The sequence below is a fragment of the Mus musculus genome, chromosome 6 (assembly GCF_000001635.26).
Source record: "Mus musculus strain C57BL/6J chromosome 6, GRCm38.p6 C57BL/6J".
Lineage (NCBI taxonomy): Eukaryota > Metazoa > Chordata > Mammalia > Rodentia > Muridae > Mus > Mus musculus.
Window position 1 is genome coordinate 108157273 of NC_000072.6, and position 19226 is coordinate 108176498.

Genomic DNA, 19226 nt, shown 5'->3' on the forward strand with positions numbered 1-19226 from the left:
CAAACAAAAAGTCCACAACTGATATTGCCAAAACTCCCTCTAGGGAGTTCTAAAGATGGCAAACAAAGAAGCTAAAAGCTACAAATGAACTCTGCTTGCCTGGGCCAGAACACCAAAACATTTAGTCTTATCACACTCTCAGTCCTTTCTCATCTCTGCATCGAAAACTGGTAAAACTACCTTACAGCTTTAAAAGAAAAATCTTTAAGAAAAATAAGTAAACCAATTCATACATTTTTTGCTTCAATTTTAAGTCTTGCTTATTCTTGAAACTTTGCTATAAATAACTTCTGTTGTGGAATGTAACTTAGAAAGCCACAGGACCATACACAGCCAGAGCAGAGTCCTGCAGGACTGTCCAACACCCTGCACCCATGTCTTGGTACTGTGCACTGTCCTTTCCCCAGGTGACTTACTGTCGACATACTCAATGAGCTCACTATCTCCACTGTACTTCGGCTCATCCTGAAACTCTTTCTGCAGCGTAATCCAGATCTGGCTTTACCAGGTGGAGGTCCCTAATGCAGAAGAAAATGCCTCAGGCCAGGGATGGTGTTGGGCTGCTATGTACCAGAAATTACCAGAGTGCAGTTTAAGATGGCATATGGACAGGTTGTACCTTTGTAAAACCAAAATGTACCCTTGTACCCAGACCCCTCCTTACACATCAGGCCAAGGGCCCTGACATCGCTTCCCTCTCCTTCTCTGCTTCTCACTTTTTTCCTGTCTGCAATGTCACATCAACTCTTGCACACCACCCAAAACATACAACTGTTGACAAATTTTAAGGTAAAGGAGCTACGCAATGATCAGTTTCGCTGATGTCTACAGAGAAACAAAAGAACTCATTACACAGGAGGGGACACAGGGACCAAAGAAAACAGACTCTTTAGTTAAAAACAGCAAGATCTGAATGCAAAGGCATATGTAGACTATATAGAACACAAGCAAGAAATACAAGGATACGTGCAGACTACAAGACCTTCTAAATAAAAATTACAAAATTACTCTGTTGTCCTATAGGTAGTTAGCAAAACTTACTTTAACATGGAAATTTATCATGTACGGTTATAAAGGTAACCTATAGAGTGTAGGTCTAATTTTGTTTCCATAAAATATTTGCCTAATAATGTATGTTAGTATAGCTAGAGATAATTTTAAAAAAATCCCTGAGAATATACATGCACTTAACAAGGGTGAAGGACCAAGAATCAAATGAGCATGCATCCCAAAACAGGTTTCACCAGCCTCAGCACTCTGGACCTTCTCCAGGCCATATAATTCTGTCTTGGTTAGGGCCTCCTGAGAGGCCTAAGGTAGAATGTGAAGCAGCACTTCTAACCTCTACCCACAAGACCCCAGTTTTAGCCCAACTGTGGCATACAACAAATGAATCTAGACATGGCCACGTGTTCCTCCAAAGAGCAAATTGTCTGCTATAGTGACAACCAGGAAAACCATTAGTCATATGTTAACACATACTTCACATTGGCACCACAATAGAAGCACCTGACATGCTACAAGACATAAGATCTCGGACTCTCTATATTCTCCAGGCCCCAGTTTACATAAGTTTTTATGTGGACATAAAAAATTCCCCATGTTTACCCCTCTCCAGCTGTCTAGCCACTTACCTGGGCAGTCTGAGAAAGCTGGTCCGGTTGGCTTAGGTGCTAGAGAGCTGGCAGGCTGACCAACTTAGCTACCACATAGGCCCAAATCCGGGGCTTTGAGTTGTCCACCCCAACATCTATCCCATCTATGAGCTGTTAGAGTGTGTGAAAGGGACAGTCCTACAGAAGCAAAGGTGCAGGGTCACCATGACACAGGGCAACAGGATATCCAAGATGAGTCTAGGTGAGGATCCAGTACTGATGGTGCTGCAGAGGCCTTGAACCAGACCAATGACTCATCGCAGTGACCATGTACAAGTAAAGCTGTGTGGGCAAAAGGGTGTATTGTGTGGCACACCATGACATACCACAGCTTCCACAGTGAGATTGGGGCGGGGGGGGGGGGAGGGCATATTTTTGTTTGTTTTTCAACTTTTAATTTCTAATTTTTGTTTTCTTTGACAGGGAGGTTGCAAGGGCAGAGGGCAGGTACAGAGGGGCTGGGAGGTGAGAGGGATAGGGGTGCATGACGTGAAACTCACCCAAAAAATCAATACAAAGGCTTTTTTTCAAAATCGCTGTGTTTCCTAGGGTTGTCATAAGGATTATATAACAAAATAACATACAAATATACAAATATAAAAAAATACATACAAAGCATTTGGATAAGGAGTCCGAATAACCCATGTGAGTTGCCAGTCTTCTTATCATTTATTCATGTTACTGTATGTTACAAAATTGCAGTAAGCTTTCATAGAGCACATATTCCAATTAGTAAAACCCACCATCAATAGCTCTTCAGTCAGTCTGTGCCTCACCCACCCATCAGATCACCCTTCCACAATATGGACTTCCCTGTGGGAAGTGCCCGAGGGGTACAAAGTCAAGGAACAGCAGGTATCCTATCAGAATATTCTAAAGAATACATAATGACAGTCTTTCATCACAGTCTTGCATCGAGAACCTTCTACACATAAGGCAGCCTGTTCCTCCACAGCAAGATGCACTATGAAGGAGGTGAGCAGGAAGATGCCCTCCCAATTAGACAATGCCACAGCACACATAAGGACAGCAGTGACATGCGGTGTGTGAGACTGACTGTGGTCAGCACTGTGATGGTCAGATGCACAAAGTCCCCAAACGACACAAGAAATTAAAGTCACTCCATAATACCTGTGATAAGATCAGGCATGGATGGCCTTGTTCATCCTGGCCAACTTGCTCTGGACCAGTCAGAATACTTTCTGACTAAATTCATGGCGTACTCCACCCAGTGTCCCCAGATACCTTCTTCTTGCAAATGGCAGTTGTTTTTTTAAGATTTTTTATAGTCTGTGCACCACACGTGTGTCTGGTGCCTGTGGAGGCCAGAGGAGGACATCAGATCCCTGAGGCTGGTGTTACAGATAGTTGTAAGCTTACATGTGCGTGCTGGGAATTGAACCTGGGTCCTGTGGAAAACAAACCAGTGCTCTTAACCAGCAGGCCCAGTCTGCATTCCCAAATGTCAGGGTTATTAATTTAATGTTTTTCAAACTTTTCCTTGAACTTCTAGCTCTGTCTTAAAAATAAAGCTATTCTACCATACATAGGAATTTTTATGAAATAAAGCAACTTTTATGAACAAAAACACTTAGAGAGTTATCCAGAATCATACTGCAAATGACCCTACCCCTGCCACTGGTCTTTACTGGGTGTTTTGTTTACTGAGTAGAAGCTGCAGTGTTGGACAGGCTGGCATAAAAACATAAAAATCACATCTCCTAAAACAAGAAAGTGTTGGATGCAGTTGCCCACCTACACATTTGCTGCTCAACCAAGACAACCTGAAGTTATAACACTGCTTTTTACTTGAGGGAAAGGACTTTAAACATGACCTATTTCTACTCAGCCATTTCCATAGCAACTGCCTTGGGTTTAAGTCGAAACAGCTGTGCCAGCCTGCCAGTGACCAATGGCAATGTAAACAGAACTGCTGTGAGTCTCATACCCGCTTGAGATATAGACTTCAGAGAGCAAAGACATGGTTTCCACCTTTCTCATAAGACACAGCCAGAACTCTGGTAAGAACTTGAAAAGGGGGAAAAAATAAGAGATAGCAAAAGTTGCTCTATTCCTACCAAAGGTGGGAAGTGACACTTCTTATGCACACACAGCCCAGAATAACATCCACATGGAAGACAAAATACTGTGTAATTATGCATATTTAAGTCTAAAGATGTCAGGTTCACAATTTTACAACTGCTTCCTCAAAAACTGAATGCAATTAAGTGAGCAGATTAAAAAGACAGAAGTTTCTTGAGATGCAGTGTAAACATGACAGCTATCCTTACAAAAACAGACAAGGAGAATTTCTCAGCTGGCACCAGTGAACAATGAGCACTTTCAGATCTACTCAGATCCACAAAGTATAAATAACCAAAGGAGAATCTAACAACTGGAAGAATCAAATAGAAGGGAGATTGTAGTGACTGAAATGTCTCTGGCTTCAGCAACCTGTACCCACACTGAACATCAGAACGAGGCTCTAATAAAGGGCGGAAACAAAGCCATCATCACAATGGGAAGGTAGGTAGGTCAGATGCATGACCTCTGATTAATCCTAAGTCAGGACCTTGATGACTTCACAGACTGCACTTAAGAGAACAATACATGCCTTTTCAAACAGATTTCACAAATATTTATGAAATATAGGGTGAAACCAACAAATGTTTGTTTCAGCTCTTACTGAAACCCCCCATACTGGAACGTTATACTCACAATTAGCACCCATCACACTTCAGGTCTTCACAGGAAGAATAGAAACCCTGGCAGGGTGGAGCATTGCAGGCACCCTGTAAGAACAGCTCAAGGAATTCGTGCAGCCGACAGTAGCTGACACTGGACTGATTTTACTCATTTCCAGTTGAGATGGAGAGAGACACAGGGAATGGTACTGATTTGGGTGACTGCTTAAAAGGAGTAAGAAAAAAAAGTATCTAAAAAAAAAAAAAAAACTTTAACAGGATGTGCAAATAGGTGAGAGCATGTCCCATCTTTAAACAACGTGACAGTACTCATGAAAAGTCTGCATCCCATGCACAGCCAGCAAGTTGACGGAACCACTTATACAGGCCAGCTGTCGTGCTGTGAATGAGGACGACCTCCTGGGTACATATACTTGAAGGTTTGGTCCCTGGTTTGTGGAACTACTTAGAAAAGATGAGGAGGTGTGGCCTGGAGGGAGGAACTTGGAGAAGGAAGAGGGCTTTGAGGTTTCAAAAGCCAACTCCATTTGCCATCCTGCTGCCCTGCTCCCTATCACGATGATCATGAACCCATCCTGTGAAACTATAGGCCCCAATAAACTCTATCTTTTATAAGTAGCATCAGTCACAGTGTCTTAGCACAATAGCAGAAGAGTAACTATGACTACAACACAGAAATTACCTCCACATGGAGGGCTGCAGTGAGAATTCTGGAATTTTGGTTTCTTTAAAACCTTCAGCCAGCTGATGATAGTTTCTGTGATTGTATGATGTTTAGAATTCTGGGAACTTTTCGGGGGATACGAAAATGCTAGGGCCCCGATAAGTGGGGTAGGTAGTTGTTGATCATTCAGGGGGTTGGTTGCGGTTTGTTAGTAGTTATGGTCAAAGAAGAAACAAGAAAAGACATCAGATTCAGATCTCTCTCTCTCTCTCTCTCTCTCTCTCTCTCTCTCTCTCTCCCCTCCCCTTCCTTCCTTCCTCCCTCAATCCACTCCCCCCCAACCCCTGCTTTCTCTTCTATCTAGTGACATGGGTAAACCCAGAACGATAAAGGGTAGGAAAAAGAAGACCCCACAAAGTAGCAAAGCCCAGCTACAGAGGGCTGTGCATCTCCACAATAGAGTGTGTATATGGTGTGTGTAGAGAGCTCTGCCTTCAAACATTGACCCTGAAAAATAAGCATATACAGAAAAGATTGCTTGGAGGAGAGTTTGAAAATCCCATCCACTGAAACATCATCTCTCCCACTCTGTTCTTGAGTTTGCTCTTTCACAGTCCTGAGATCTAATCCAAAGATATATGTGCACTACCACTGAGCTATATCCTCTACCCATTATTTTTTTTAAATAGGGCACTGCTATATAGCTCAGGCTGGCTTTCAACCTGTGATCCTGCCTCTGCCTCCTGAATGCTGGGGTTACAGATGTGGAGCGGCCCACTGTAAATTCTTATTTACATATACACATTTCTTTCTTATTTCCTTTTTTTTTTTTTTTGAAGGGGTTGTCTCTTGAGATAGGGTTTCTCCGTGTAGCACTGGCTCTCCTGGAACTCAGAGATCCACCTACCTCTGCCTCCCAAGTGCTGGGATTAAAGGCATTCACCTGACACATATGAATTTTTAGTCTGTAATCTACCTTGTTTCTATAAGGGAGTGTATGATATAAAGACCAACATTCCATTGGGGGACTGAGGTTATACTCATTCTTTTCCTTGATCCACGTTGAGCCTTAAAAGACCTAGGCCTTGAAAATAAATGCAAGTGCACTGTACACAGGCTCTGTGCTCGCCCACTTACCTCCTGCACCCCCATCCTATCAGGAGCCTTAGCCAGGTTGGAGGAAAGCAACTGCTATCCTATGACACTGCGCTCTCCCCTTCCAGGGTTATCACAGTTGTCTTCCTGAGCTCATGCCACACACTGACTCCTGAGTCAAGCAAACAACTACTCTTTTCAATCCAGCACAAATGACAGAAGTACTTTATCTTATCCAGTCATCTAGCCCTAGACTTCCCTTTCCAAATAACTCTGGAGCTCTGAACCCGCCTCAACCCGGATCACCAAACCAGCATCTCAAACCAAAGAAGAGCTGTCTTTGCAGCCTGAGAGATAAACAGGTCATACCAGGTCTGAGCTCTGCCCTTCCAAGAACTAAATGTTCTAATCCAACACCTGAATGATAAGCTTTCATTCTGCCAGATACATAATAACCACCTACTGAGTGACCGTCACTGTACTAGAGACACAGGAGTAAATAACACAATGCAAAGTGGGGCAGGAGGGTGTACACTTTTAATCCCAGCATTTGGAAGGCCGAGCCAGGTGCGTCTCTGAGTTTGAAGCCAGCCTGGCCTACAGAGTGAGTTCCAGACAGGCAGAGCTACACAGAGAGAGCCTATCTCAAAACAAAAACAAACAAATAACCCTCTGGTGCATTCGCCCCACCTTCTGGGATGAACCCTAGTAAGGTAAACATTTATGAAATGCCTACAGGAGCCCGCATGACAACAAAGACAAGCAGCACAGAAGATACAAGAAGCCAGAGAACTCCTACCACACAAGGAGCCCTGGAACAAGCGAGAAGGATGGTGTCCACGGACCTCCCAGAGGAAGCTCGCTAATACCTGACCACAGAAATGATGGTGGGTAGTCACAGCAGGTGGTCACAGCAGCCCCTCTACCTGAGCTGCTCCTAAGATCAGTTCCCTCACCAGCAAGGGTCCAATGAATTACTCTTTCACACGCCGACTTTCCAGGACTCTTGTCCCACAAACTCTTGACACTGACCCACCATGGTTCCCTTCCAGCACAGAATCTCAAACCAACCAGAAACCACCTCACCAAAGCAGAGTAACAGGAGGGAGACAGGGCAGGAAGGATCTGAGCAGAGCTACAAAGCTGCTCTAGACACACCTCCTTCTAAAACTCACCAAACGTTCATAGTGAGCAACAGAGATGGCGCCCGTTGTTTTCCCGGTGTTACAACAAAATATGAGCTGCTGGGTAATGTTTAAAGAAAACTAGTTTGGGTTGGGAGTGCAGTTCAGTGTCTACCATATAAAAAGCTCATTCCCTATCATCACAAATGAGGGGAAAAAAAAGAGGATGAGTCCATAGCTAATGATTCCATTCATGGATGTAGTTCTAGAGGCCAGAGGTCAGGTGTCTTCCCCATTCGCTTAATGTCTTTCTTCAGATAGAATTTCTAAGTGGCCTGGAGCTCACCAAGTTAGACAGGCAGGCCAAGCACCAAGAATCCTGCTGCCTGTCTCCCAAGTTCTAAAGTTATAGTCATGAACTACTGAAGCCAGCTTTTTCACATGGGATCTGGGGATCAAATTCACATCTTCATGTTCTCAGACAAGCAGCTTACTGAGTGGGCCGTCTCTCCAGCCCAGGCTTGCCCTTTTATAACAAGGCTTATAAGGTCATCAATCCCGTCGGTAGGCTGTCTCCCCAGTGACCTAATTACCTCCTCATATTGAAAGTGAAAGTGCGTCTCAATAGTCTACTTAAACTCTACCACTTCTCCACATTACCATATTGAAACTAACCTTCTGGTACAACCACATCTAAACATGGGATAATAATGGAGAATAATAGTGTGCCACACACATACACACATGCACACGTGTACACACCCACAACATGCTGTTGCAAAATGAAGTAGTCATAAAATTATAGGCAAAAGTGTTCTCAAAAAATACACATATGTGCCAAAGTCAATAAAGAAGTGGAAATTAAAGGAAAAAATCATTTTATCAATATTACTTTTATTTCAGAAACTCAAGAGACAAAATGAATACAATTTTTAACTTAAGGGAAAAGAAAGACAGGGGTAATTCAAGGAACAAGTAATACACATAGAACGTAGACCTCTGTGATATAGTGTTTGCTTATCATGTATAAGACTCTAGGTTTGACCTCCACCCACAAAAGTTTACAAATTAAAGGCTCCAAGAGGGCAGTAAAGGCACAAAACACACACACACACACACACACAGTAAAAGCAACGAAAAATTTTGGGTGGAGTGTTTTGTGAGTTGATGTCCTTATCCCTTCACTGGAAGCCCTGCCTAGCTACAGAAGGTGGCCACTTAAGGCTCCATGTCCCCCACTACAAGGAGCCTCAGCTAGAGTCACCCTCACAGACTCCCTGGAACTACCCCCATCCCAAGTGTCTAGTACTTCCTAGAGATGGTGCTTCCCCAAGCCGATTTTTATCTAAAGTCCCCAGCCCTGCATTCCACCCCTGCTCTCCCTATATCTCACCCCCACCAGTTCCCCTCCTCTTCCTCTCCCATCCAGTTCCCTTCCTCCCTCCATCCAATGACAATTTATTTCCCATTCTGAGTGAAATTCAAGCATGTTCCCTTGGGCCTTCCTTGTTATTTAGCTTCTTTGAATCTGTGGATTATATCCTAGGTATTCTGTACTTTATGGTTAATATCCACGTATTAGTGAGTACACACCACACATGTCCTTTTGGATCTAGATTACCTCACGCAGGATGATAGTTTCTAGTTCCATCCATTTGTCCACAAACTTCATGATGTCTTTGTTTTAACAGCTGAGTAGTATTCTATTGTGTAAATCAACCACATTTTCTTCTCAATCCCTTCGGGTGAGGGACATCTGGGTTGTTTCAGTTTCTGGCTGTTATAAATAGAGCTGCTATGAACATAGTGGAGTCAGTGTCCTCAGGGTACTGTGGAGCATCTTTTGGGTATTTACCTATGAGGAGTATAGCTGGGTTGTGAGGGAGAACTATTCCCAATTTTCTGAGAAACCACAAAACTGATTTTCAGAGTGGTTGTACAAATTTGCCCTAAAACCTTTGAAACAAAATTTGTCCTGCCTTCAAGAAGTGCAGAGACAAAGATGTTGTAGAGACTGAGGAAATGGCCCTACTTAAAATCCATCCCATGGACAAGAACCAATCCCTGACACGACTAGTGATACTCTGTTATGTTTGCAGACAGGAGCCTAGCATAAATGTCCCCTTAGAAGCTCCACCCAGCAACTGACTGAAACAGATGCAGAGACCCACAGCCCAACATTTGACAAAGCTCAGAAAGTATTATGGAAAAGTTGAGGAAAGGACTGAGGGACCCAGAAGGATACGAACTCTACAAGAAGATCAACAGAGTCAACTAACCTGACCATTGGGGGTTCCCAAAGACTGAACCATCAACCAAACAACATACAAGGGCTGCACCTAGCCACACCCCTACCCCCATTTACACAGGAGGAACACAGCTTGGTCTTCATGTGGGTCCCCCAAGAAGCAAGGGCTGTCTCCGACTCTGTGGCCTATCTATGGATCTTGTCCCCCTAACTCAGCTGTCTTGTCTGGCCTCATTGGGAGAGGATATACCTAGTCTAGCAGTGGCTTGAGGTGTCAGTGTGGGTTGGTAACCAGAGAAGACCTCATCCTTCTCAGAGATGAAGGGATGGGGAGAAGTGTTGTATGAGGGCCACTGAAAAGAGAAGGGGTCTGAGATCAAGATGTAAAGTAAATAAATGAAAAAATTGGTAGAAAGACAACAAAAATGTTCGTAAATTTGAACCACAACACTGAAAATAGAGATTGAAAAAGTGAACCTGTGTCTGAGAATCCTGCCCCCGCCCATAACCAAGACATACACTGCAAACACAACACTTGAGCACTCAGGCAAAAACAATAAGCAACTTTCAAGGAAATAAAAAATTATGACTTTCAACAGGTCCACTTTATTCCAAAAGAAAACCAAATAAAGTACATAGCAGTCAAAAACCAACAAACAAACAAAGAAATGTAAACCAAATATTTCCTCCCCAGCAAACCTGACCTGAAAATTAGAAAGTGAGCTCTGCTGTGCTACGGACAGGCAGAAATGAAGGAGCCATGTTCCTATGGCCACTTCCTGGAAACCCCAACAGAGACTGAGCCTCATCAACAGGAAGACGCAGAATACAAACTTACTTTTAGAACTCACTCTAAGGAGTTAAAAAGCAGACCTCACTCTATGCAGTGGCCTTGGCGAGGAGGAGGAGGAGGATGAAAAGTAGTCTGACTATTTCAGAGCTTGGGGAGAAGAAAGCACACTGAGAATGTGAGTTTTCTTTAACCTTTCTATCTCAGTAATTATCAGAGCTGATGTTGGCACTGACGTCTGTGATCTTGGATGACATCCTGAGTAGCAGCAGGCTGTTCACCTCTGCCTGCCCTAAGAAACGGGATTCTTGGAGTAGAAATAAAGGAAGGGATGGAATAGAGAACAGGCTAAGTTAAAAGTCCAGAAATGGAAGTATCAACTTGAAACTCTGGCGTATCTTCTCTAAGCTCTGCTCACAGAAGAGGCACTGCAGAGGCACTAACATGCCCTGTAGAGAGACCCAGAAACCCTCCTGCCTCAAGATGCAGTTGTGATTTGAACAGAGAGCATTCTTCCAGCCTCGTGGGTCTGAACACGTGGTCCCCAGCTGGGAGTGCTACTTGGGAGGTTATTGAACCTTCACAGGGTGGAGGCTTGCTGGAGGAAGTGCATCAGAGGGCAGACTTGGAGGTTATTAGCCTGGTCCCACTTACTCTCTCTCTGCTCCCTGTGTGCGGATACAGTGTGATAAGCCAGTTTCCTGCTCCTGTCACCATGCCATAGTGGACTCTTCCCTCTGAAACTTTAGGACAAAATAAAGTCTCCCCCAGTCCCCGACTTGCTTTTTGTTTGGACATTCTATCACAGCCATAAAAAAGAAACTATCGCAGAAACCAAGGCTTCTTACAGCAAAAGATAACACTAGTCTGCAGTCAGGACAGATACTACCATCAGAAAAACCAAAGAAGCCACAAAGAACTCCTAGGCTCAGTTAAAAAGGACCTAGAACAAGGGTGACGAGTGACTTACAAATAAGAACAAAGTTCCTTTATGGGCTCATGAAAACAACTTAAAATTAGCCTGTAGGGATGGTTACACAACTCTAAAAATATACCAAACCAACACTGAATTGTACACTTAAAAAGGTGAATTGTACAAACTACATCTCAATGCAACTGTTTAAAGCAGGAGGAGGGAACATAACAGGACCTACAAGAACTTCAAAAGACATCAATCTGTGCTCAAAAATAGCAACGTGTGGCTTTCAAAACAGATCATGGCTCTAAGTGAATGAAATCTGTAGCAGGTTTAAATCCATAAACTCTTAAAGATTTTTTTTTGAAAAAACGGTAGGTTACATATATCTATGGTTGCATCAAAGTTATAGAGAACTAAATCCACATATGCACAAACGAATACACATAAAACCATGACCGCAGATGAAGAGACGGAGGTTGTATCACAGCCATTTCTAGCTGTGAACTGAAAAAGTTAAACTAGATAATTTTACCACAGGAAACTCAGTAAGGACACGCCCTTTCTTACAACTCCCTAGAAAATATTACTATCTTTAAAGATTTTGTTTGGGGTTGTTTTCTGTTTATTTATTTGTTTGTTTAAGGTGGATTTTTATGCAACCAAGGATAGTCTTGAACTTATTATGTAGCCAAAATTAGCACTGATCCAATACTCCTGCCTCAGTTTCCTAATTGCAGAGATCACAAATGTGTGCTAATATGTCCAAATAAGAAATAAAATTTCTAAGTTAAAAAAAAATACTATTTCTTTCTTTTTATTCCTACACCAGGGCAACAGGAACTAGAAAATTGCAACACTGAATATGGTAGGTTTGAACACAACGTATAGTTGAATCTTATAAAAAGTAAGAAAGGTAAAGACTGAAATAAAATTAATTTACATAGGATAGGCATGAAAACACACACCTTGAAAGGAAAACAAAATCAGTAAAATAAAATAAAAATGAATAAAATAGAATGTTTTGTTTTAATAGAAATTCATGGATTTAAACATGTTATGGATTCCTTGGAATCATGATCTTTTCTGAAGGCCACACGTCACTGCTTTTGAACACAGGAAGCCTTTTCAAGTTCATGGCTAGGTGATACAGATCAGTGGTAGGATGCTTACCTAGCATTCAGGAGGCTCTCAGTTCCAGCCTAGTGTCTCGCTCCATCTGTCTCTGTCTGTCTATCTCTCCATCTAACTCTCTACCTCTGCTCTCTCTCTCTCTCTCTCTCTCTCTCACTCACGCACACACATACACACACACACACACACACACACACATACACACACACAAAGGAGTTTCCATTTAATCACACACCTACCTAGTAGTATGTGAGAAGTAGATCTAGCCACCTTTGATTCACTTCTTTCTATGTTTTATTTTATGTGTATGGGTATGTTGCCTCCATATATGTCTGTGCACATGCTCAACAGAGACCAGAAGAGAGTATCAGATCCCCTTGGACTGGACTTAGGATGGTTGTTAACACACATGTAGGAACTGAGAATTGAACCTGGGTCCTCTAGAAAAGCAGGCAGTGTTCTTAACCACTTAGCCATTTTTCTCGGCCACTAATTCATTTCCTTAAAGCTAGTAAACAATCACACATTTACCTGTCGTTCTGTGTAACCTGTAGCAATGTTAAGAAAACAGCAGTGGGAGGAACTATCACTTTATTAAAGTATCCATCAATAAACTAAAAAAAAAAAATCTAGGCTCTCATCATCTACAATCCCAGTAAATTCATAGACAGAGCCACTCAGCATAGCATCAGCTGATATGAAAAAAAAAAGATGACGAGATAGACATTAGCTGCTTCCTGCTAACGCAGTGGCTTTCAACCTTCCTAAAGCTGCGACACTTTAACACACTTCCTCATGTCATGGTAACCCCCAACCATAAAATCACTCAGTTGCTACTTTATAACTGTAATGTTGCTACTGTTTTGAATTGTAGTGTAAATATCTGATATGCAGGATATATGATATGCTGCCCTGTGGGATCAAGACCCACAGGTTGAGAACCACGGTGCTAGGGGAGGCCATCACTGTGATATTCATGACACAGGTACACCGTGAATTTGATCACACTTTAGAGCACAGCTACCATCTGCAGGGAACACAGGCAACAGGTGAACTGTACTGAAGCCATCAATCAGCAAAATCCATACTGAGAAAGTCTACAAGCTGGCTCTGTGCTCTTTGGAGGGTAAAATTAATGAAAAGATAAAAGGGGGTGCGATGGGAAGCATACTAGCAATGCTTTCAAGCAAAATCTCTTTGAAGGGCATGAGTCTACTTAAGGTCTAGCCCTAGGTGACAACACTATAATGAGCATAAGGAAGAACCCACTTGGGTGGGAGAGGGCTGCTGGGGCAGGCAGCAAATCAGGTTCCTGATCTAGGTTTCAGGGACAAGTGTGCTCCACCTCAGGATAATGTCCTAGGTAACACATTTAAATCAGGTGACTTTCTATATTTGTGTTTTATTAAACACCAAAAAAAATGACAGTTCATATTACTAGTGTAAACCAGTATAAACAGAATATAACTCTGAAAATAACCACATAAACACAATTACTACATTATTTTTATCAGGTACTACAGCTTCAGCAAGATTCCTACACCTCTTTTTTTATGCTCAAAACAAACTAGTGTGAAATGTTAGGGACATGGCAGAACTCAAAGGAGCCTTTCTTTTGGCTTAAGGCCTAAAGATGCATGAGAGGGGGAGGTTACTGTAACTCCTGGGGCTCTCCCTCTGTCTCATCCATTCTTTTTTTTTTTTTTAAAGATTTATTTATTTTTATTATATATAAGTACACTGTAGCTGTCTTCAGACACTCCAGAAGAGGGAGTTAGATCTCATTACAGATGGTTGTGAGCCACCATGTGGTTGCTGGGATTTGAACTTCGGACCTTCGGAAGAGCAGTCGGGTGCTCTTACCCACTGAGCCATCTCACCAGCCCTGTCTCATCCATTCTTAAAGGCGACCTAACGTCATCTCATGGACATCTTACATCCAACCTTATAGAAATGTGAAGTTACAAAGGTGCTGATGAGTAGAGGCAAGTCAGGCCAACAGGGAAATGACAAAAGGTCCTCCCAGATCAACAGACTTCTTTACTTACTCAACCTTTTCAAAACAACCTTAAAAGGTTTGCTTTTCCATTATAAGCATTTAAGCATGCGACCAACCCTGCAGCCAGGTGAGAGGCGCTTGTCCTCATCCTAGCTACAGCACACACACCTTCACTCTGACTCAGGACACCTCTGGAGCCTTCAATGCTCCACCTCTGCCTTCATGCCTGACATGTTAGTGGTTCCTAAGAGACATGAGGTCTTCCATCAGAAAGCCAAATCGCAGAAACAGGAGCACACGGGCTTCCTCATCTGAACCCCGTATCTTAAAACAGGAGCCACCCCTCTCGATGCTTGCTGGGCCATCACCACTACCCTAAGTTGAACACAGATGCTTGTAAAAAAAAAAAAAAAAGCCAGTGGAGGTAGGGCTGCCAGCTTATATAAGAGACAATATTGACTGGAAAACTGGAATCCAAAAAGAGTTCAATCTTATCATTTAAACATTTACTAAAACAAGCAAGGAAATTGGCCTGACTCGCCAGAATACCATTTGAGACCACGTCCTAATTACTCCGTCTCCCCCTACCCCAACCTGGGCTACAATAATTGGAACACAAAGAGAAAGCATGAGCCCAAAGGGGCTCATTTCCTGATGCCGCTACTCCCAGGACAGGACACAGTGAAGCCAACACTTCAGGCTGAAGCTCAGGCAGGACTTTTTGTTATTTTATGATTTTTATTGGGGAGAGGGGGTTGGGGGGGTGGTGCCTGCCTGTAACTCTGTGCACCACAAGCTTGCAGTGCCTGTGGGGGCCAGAAGAGGGCATCATATCCCCCAGAACTAAGGTTAATAGATGGCTGTGAGCCTGCATGTCAGTATGAACAGAACACAAGTCCTCTGCAAGAGCAGCCAGTGCTCATAACCACTGAGCTATCTCTCCAGCCCCCAGGCATAAATTATTTAAAGGTAACTTGCATAAAAGAGGAAGATTAAGGTAGGATTTCTTTATCTTCACCCTCCATGTCTGTCCTCTTTGAATTGGCAGGCCCTCAAGGCCCACTCTCTGTCTCCTGCTCTTCAGTCTCTGCCCACTGTGAGAACTCTCAATATCGCAGCTAACCTCGTTTTCTCTTGTTTTTACATATCCATGAGATATACACAAGCAGATATTATTTACAGACCTGCTAAATTGCCTGACCAAAGAATCCCAAGTTCTTTCTGACACACGGTACTTACAGAGCCTAGTCAATGGCCTCGATGTCTGAGAAAAACAGACTTAATTCACACCCCTGTATGCTCTGTACATGATGGCATGGCCCTTCCTCTAAGGACTAGTTAGTTCCCAGCCCCCATCTGCTATGAACAGCCACAGCAAAGGTATTCCTTCCACGGACTTGAGTTTGCACAGAGGAATTCATGAATACTTATGAAACTCTAGGTCCACACCAGCCCCTGCCAAGATCAAGACTTTGAAAACAGAAGTCTGTAGCTCTCATTTATCCTCCATTCTAAAAATGGCTGCAAGTAAAACACAAAGTACAGGGCTGAATTCTACTCTGCAGTGCAGTGTCGCTCGCTCTAAGGGACAGGCAGAAACTAAACATCTTCCTGGGCCTGTACATTTTCAGCCAGAGAAGGTACCCTGGCCCATGGACCTGTGACTCAGAGAGTGGGAGAATGGCTAGGCACCAGTCGGGAGAGGAAGGTAGTACTTATGTTTCTGATGAGAGCTTATTTAAACATCACTTACTGCCTGGTGGATATGCGTTTTCACTTGCTCGCTCAACATGCCTTCAAAGACGAAAGAGTCTCCAAACTTCTCAGCCTATAAGGAGAGTAAAAAAGAAAAAGCCAGAAAATGTTAGAGTCAGGGCATCCAGGGTGCCATTTTCTTCACAATGCTACTATGGTGATTCTTCCTATCCAAGTAAATGCGAGTTTTCCCAAAATGTCTTGAAAGTATCTAAGTTCCTCTTAAAGAAGGTTCATGTACCTCAAGAGACTGTTTTCATGTGAGACCAGATTAGCTGATAAGACTGCCGGCTGCACAAGATTAGATTCTAAGAAGATGAACGACCCATGGAAGGAAACATATTTCTCCCAATATTGTAAATAACTCTGAGAAATGACTTTATTTAGTAGATGTAATACTACACAAGTAAGCTGTTTGTTCTCTGCCCTGCTCCTGGGATCTGCCTAAAAGAATTAAACGGCACTGATGGCTGGTTCTCTGATACGCTCTATGTGTTTACAGTTGTCATGGGCCAATCTAAGCGTCAGGTGGAAATTTATATTTTAAACAGTTCTTAACAGTGGTATCACAAACATTCATTGATATCTGCTCTGAAAGTGGGATCCCTTGTCCCTTACTTCCTGTGACTCTACTGTTCAGTTTTCCTCCTACATAGTCCACTGTTCTTCCAAATCCATGTAACATGAGGGCTGCCTTCCTGGGCTCCTCAGAGCTCTGCACAGGCCTGTGTGTACTTCTTTTTTTTGGGGGGGGGAGGTGCGAGTTCAAGAGAGGGTTTCCAGGACAGAGCCCTGGCTGTCCTGGAACTCACTCTGTAGACCAGGCTGGCCTCGAACTCAGAAACCCACCTGCCTCTGCCTCCTGAGTGCTGGGATTAAAGGCCTGCACCACCACTGCCTGGCCTGTGTGTACTTCTTACACTAGGCCAGCAACTCCCTAGGTTATCCAGTTGAGCTCACACAGCAGCTTGCTAAGACTTAAACTGCTGCTCACCAACCCCAGAGATTCTAATTGTGGAGCTGGAAGGAGGCCAGAGCAAACTGCCTCTGTTAAATGTAGTGGTTCTACCACAACAAGCTCAAAAGAAATGCACAGAGCTCCCCCGTCTCTTCACGTCAACCAAGACCAGTACTTGGAATGTCCCCAGTGTCCCCTTCCAAACCTATCCTCACCAGATAAAGTTAACTGAGTCCTGACCCCTATACATCAGGTCAGAGCTTCCAGACTGTTCTTACTGACCAGAGATAAGTTTTCTTCACCCCTGATAGTATCTGTGTGTTCCTAGTGATACCATGATGCCTAGCAACCAAAGCCACTTAGTCACTCATCCTTCTCTATGGATAGCGTGGTTCCCATGCTCATTCTCAGAGACTTTCCATTCTCCCCTGCTGGCTAGTCGTCCAGAAGAACTATGCTCTGTAAAGCCTTCCTTTCTTACAACTCCTCTAGGGCTGGAGATATGGCTTAGTGGTTAAAGCATGAACTATCAGGATCTTCTCTGACCAAGCAAGAGCCAAGTATGGCTACACACATCTATGATCCCAGTGCTAGAGGCTTGGGAGGCAGAGCTAGGTAGATTCTGGCCCACTGGTCTGTCAGTCTAGCCACAAGTGCATTCTTCAGGTTCAAACAGAGACTCTTTCACAAAATAGAGTGGAATTCCAGCAGTCCGAAACTACCAGGACCTCTAACTCCATGAGATCCAACACCTCGCCTGGCCTCTATGGTCACCTATTCTCCCTCTCTCTCTCTCTGCCACTCTCTGTCTCTCTCTCCCTACCTCTCCCCTTACTCCTCTCTCTTTAAGTTAGATTATAAATTGATTTAAGAATATGAAACAAAAAGAATAGAGACTTTAGCTTACTACAAATATCTACAACCAAAATTTACAACCACTTGGTATATTTTAGGAAATTCCAAAGAAATGAGGCGGTGCAGAACTGAACCCAAATGCTGGTTTACCTTTGACATTCACTCTCAAATGAATTTTTTAAATATAAAAGAGGAGGTGTTAGGGGACAATTTTTTTAAGTTGGGTCCCCACAAACTGAATAAAAGGGTAAAGTTTTCAAGATAAAAGGGGACAGGATTTAGGAACCAAGAACATTTGAGATTCTCACAGAAACAATCATCAACTAGAAAATCAACCCCCTTGCACGGATCCGGTGACCCCTGGAAAAGGCTGCTGAGTCACCCACACACTGGGATAAAGCCACAGGACGAGATGCTGCACTGGAGCCCTGCACATTTACGAAGTGTGTAACGCCTATGGGACAGGCAATCTGAGGTGCTGAGGAGAATGTCCTGCCATCTGTGTTCTCAGAAAGCCTAGTGAGCAGCAGCCCTGTCAGGTGGATTAAAACACTAACTACCACAGTACCACGGAGGGTTGGGAGCAGGGCTGTGGTCCACGCTGCTTGCAATCATTGAGTAGTAGTATGGTTAGGTTGTATCAGTGTTGACTCACAGCTTGGTACATCACGGAGCTGCTGGGAGAAGTTAGATTAAAGAAAAGAAAAAAAGTGCCCATCACAGTGCTGGGCACAAAGTGTTCAGTGTTTCTAGCTATTAAACCTTCTTGAGTGTTCTAGAAAACAGCCAGTTTTCCCTCCCATCCGCAAGCCCATACCTCTGTCAAATAGCCAGTCGAGTTCACAAACTTCTCAAAATCCGCATTGCTGACTTCATAGGCGTCCATGTAAAAGCCATCAACAGTGACTCTCCTGGCAGGGGCTTCTCCATCCTGCCTGATCTGAGGATCATCAGTGCCCATTGTGAATACTCCAGCAGGAATGGGGACCATCTGCAATGAAAGGGCAAACATGGGGCATCACGCATCAAAAGCAAAGTGCATCTGTGTGGGCCGCAAAGCTCTCAGCGCTTATCAAGCGCCCACTGCTTAAAACCCCCCACCACAGAAATTTTTGCAAAACTAACAAGATCAAGGTCGTGGGAGATGATCCACCAGGAAAGTGCTTGCTGCACGGTCACAGGGACCCGAGTATGGATCCTTAGCAGCCATAAAAGGCATGTATGGTGGCTCAGATCTGTAACCCCAGTAGTGGTGGGGATGCAGGGTCAGAGGCAGGAGGATTCCAAGGGCTCAATAGCCAGCAAGTCTGACTGAATCAATGATCTCA

General features: G+C 43.6%; 1 protein-coding gene across 3 annotated transcripts in view; it reads right to left on the reverse strand.

The window, feature by feature from the left end:
* Sumf1 (sulfatase modifying factor 1) overlaps positions 1 to 19226 on the reverse strand; it is a 78571-nt gene that overhangs the window by 50252 nt on the left and 9093 nt on the right. For all 3 annotated transcript variants that reach the window (NM_145937.3, XM_006506445.4, XM_006506444.1), the window contains exons 2-3: positions 18716 to 18889; positions 16084 to 16158 (exon numbers count right to left, since the gene is read on the reverse strand). In NM_145937.3, coding sequence (NP_666049.2) covers positions 16084 to 16158; positions 18716 to 18889 — 249 coding nt within the window. The remainder of the gene's footprint in view (positions 1 to 16083; positions 16159 to 18715; positions 18890 to 19226) is intronic.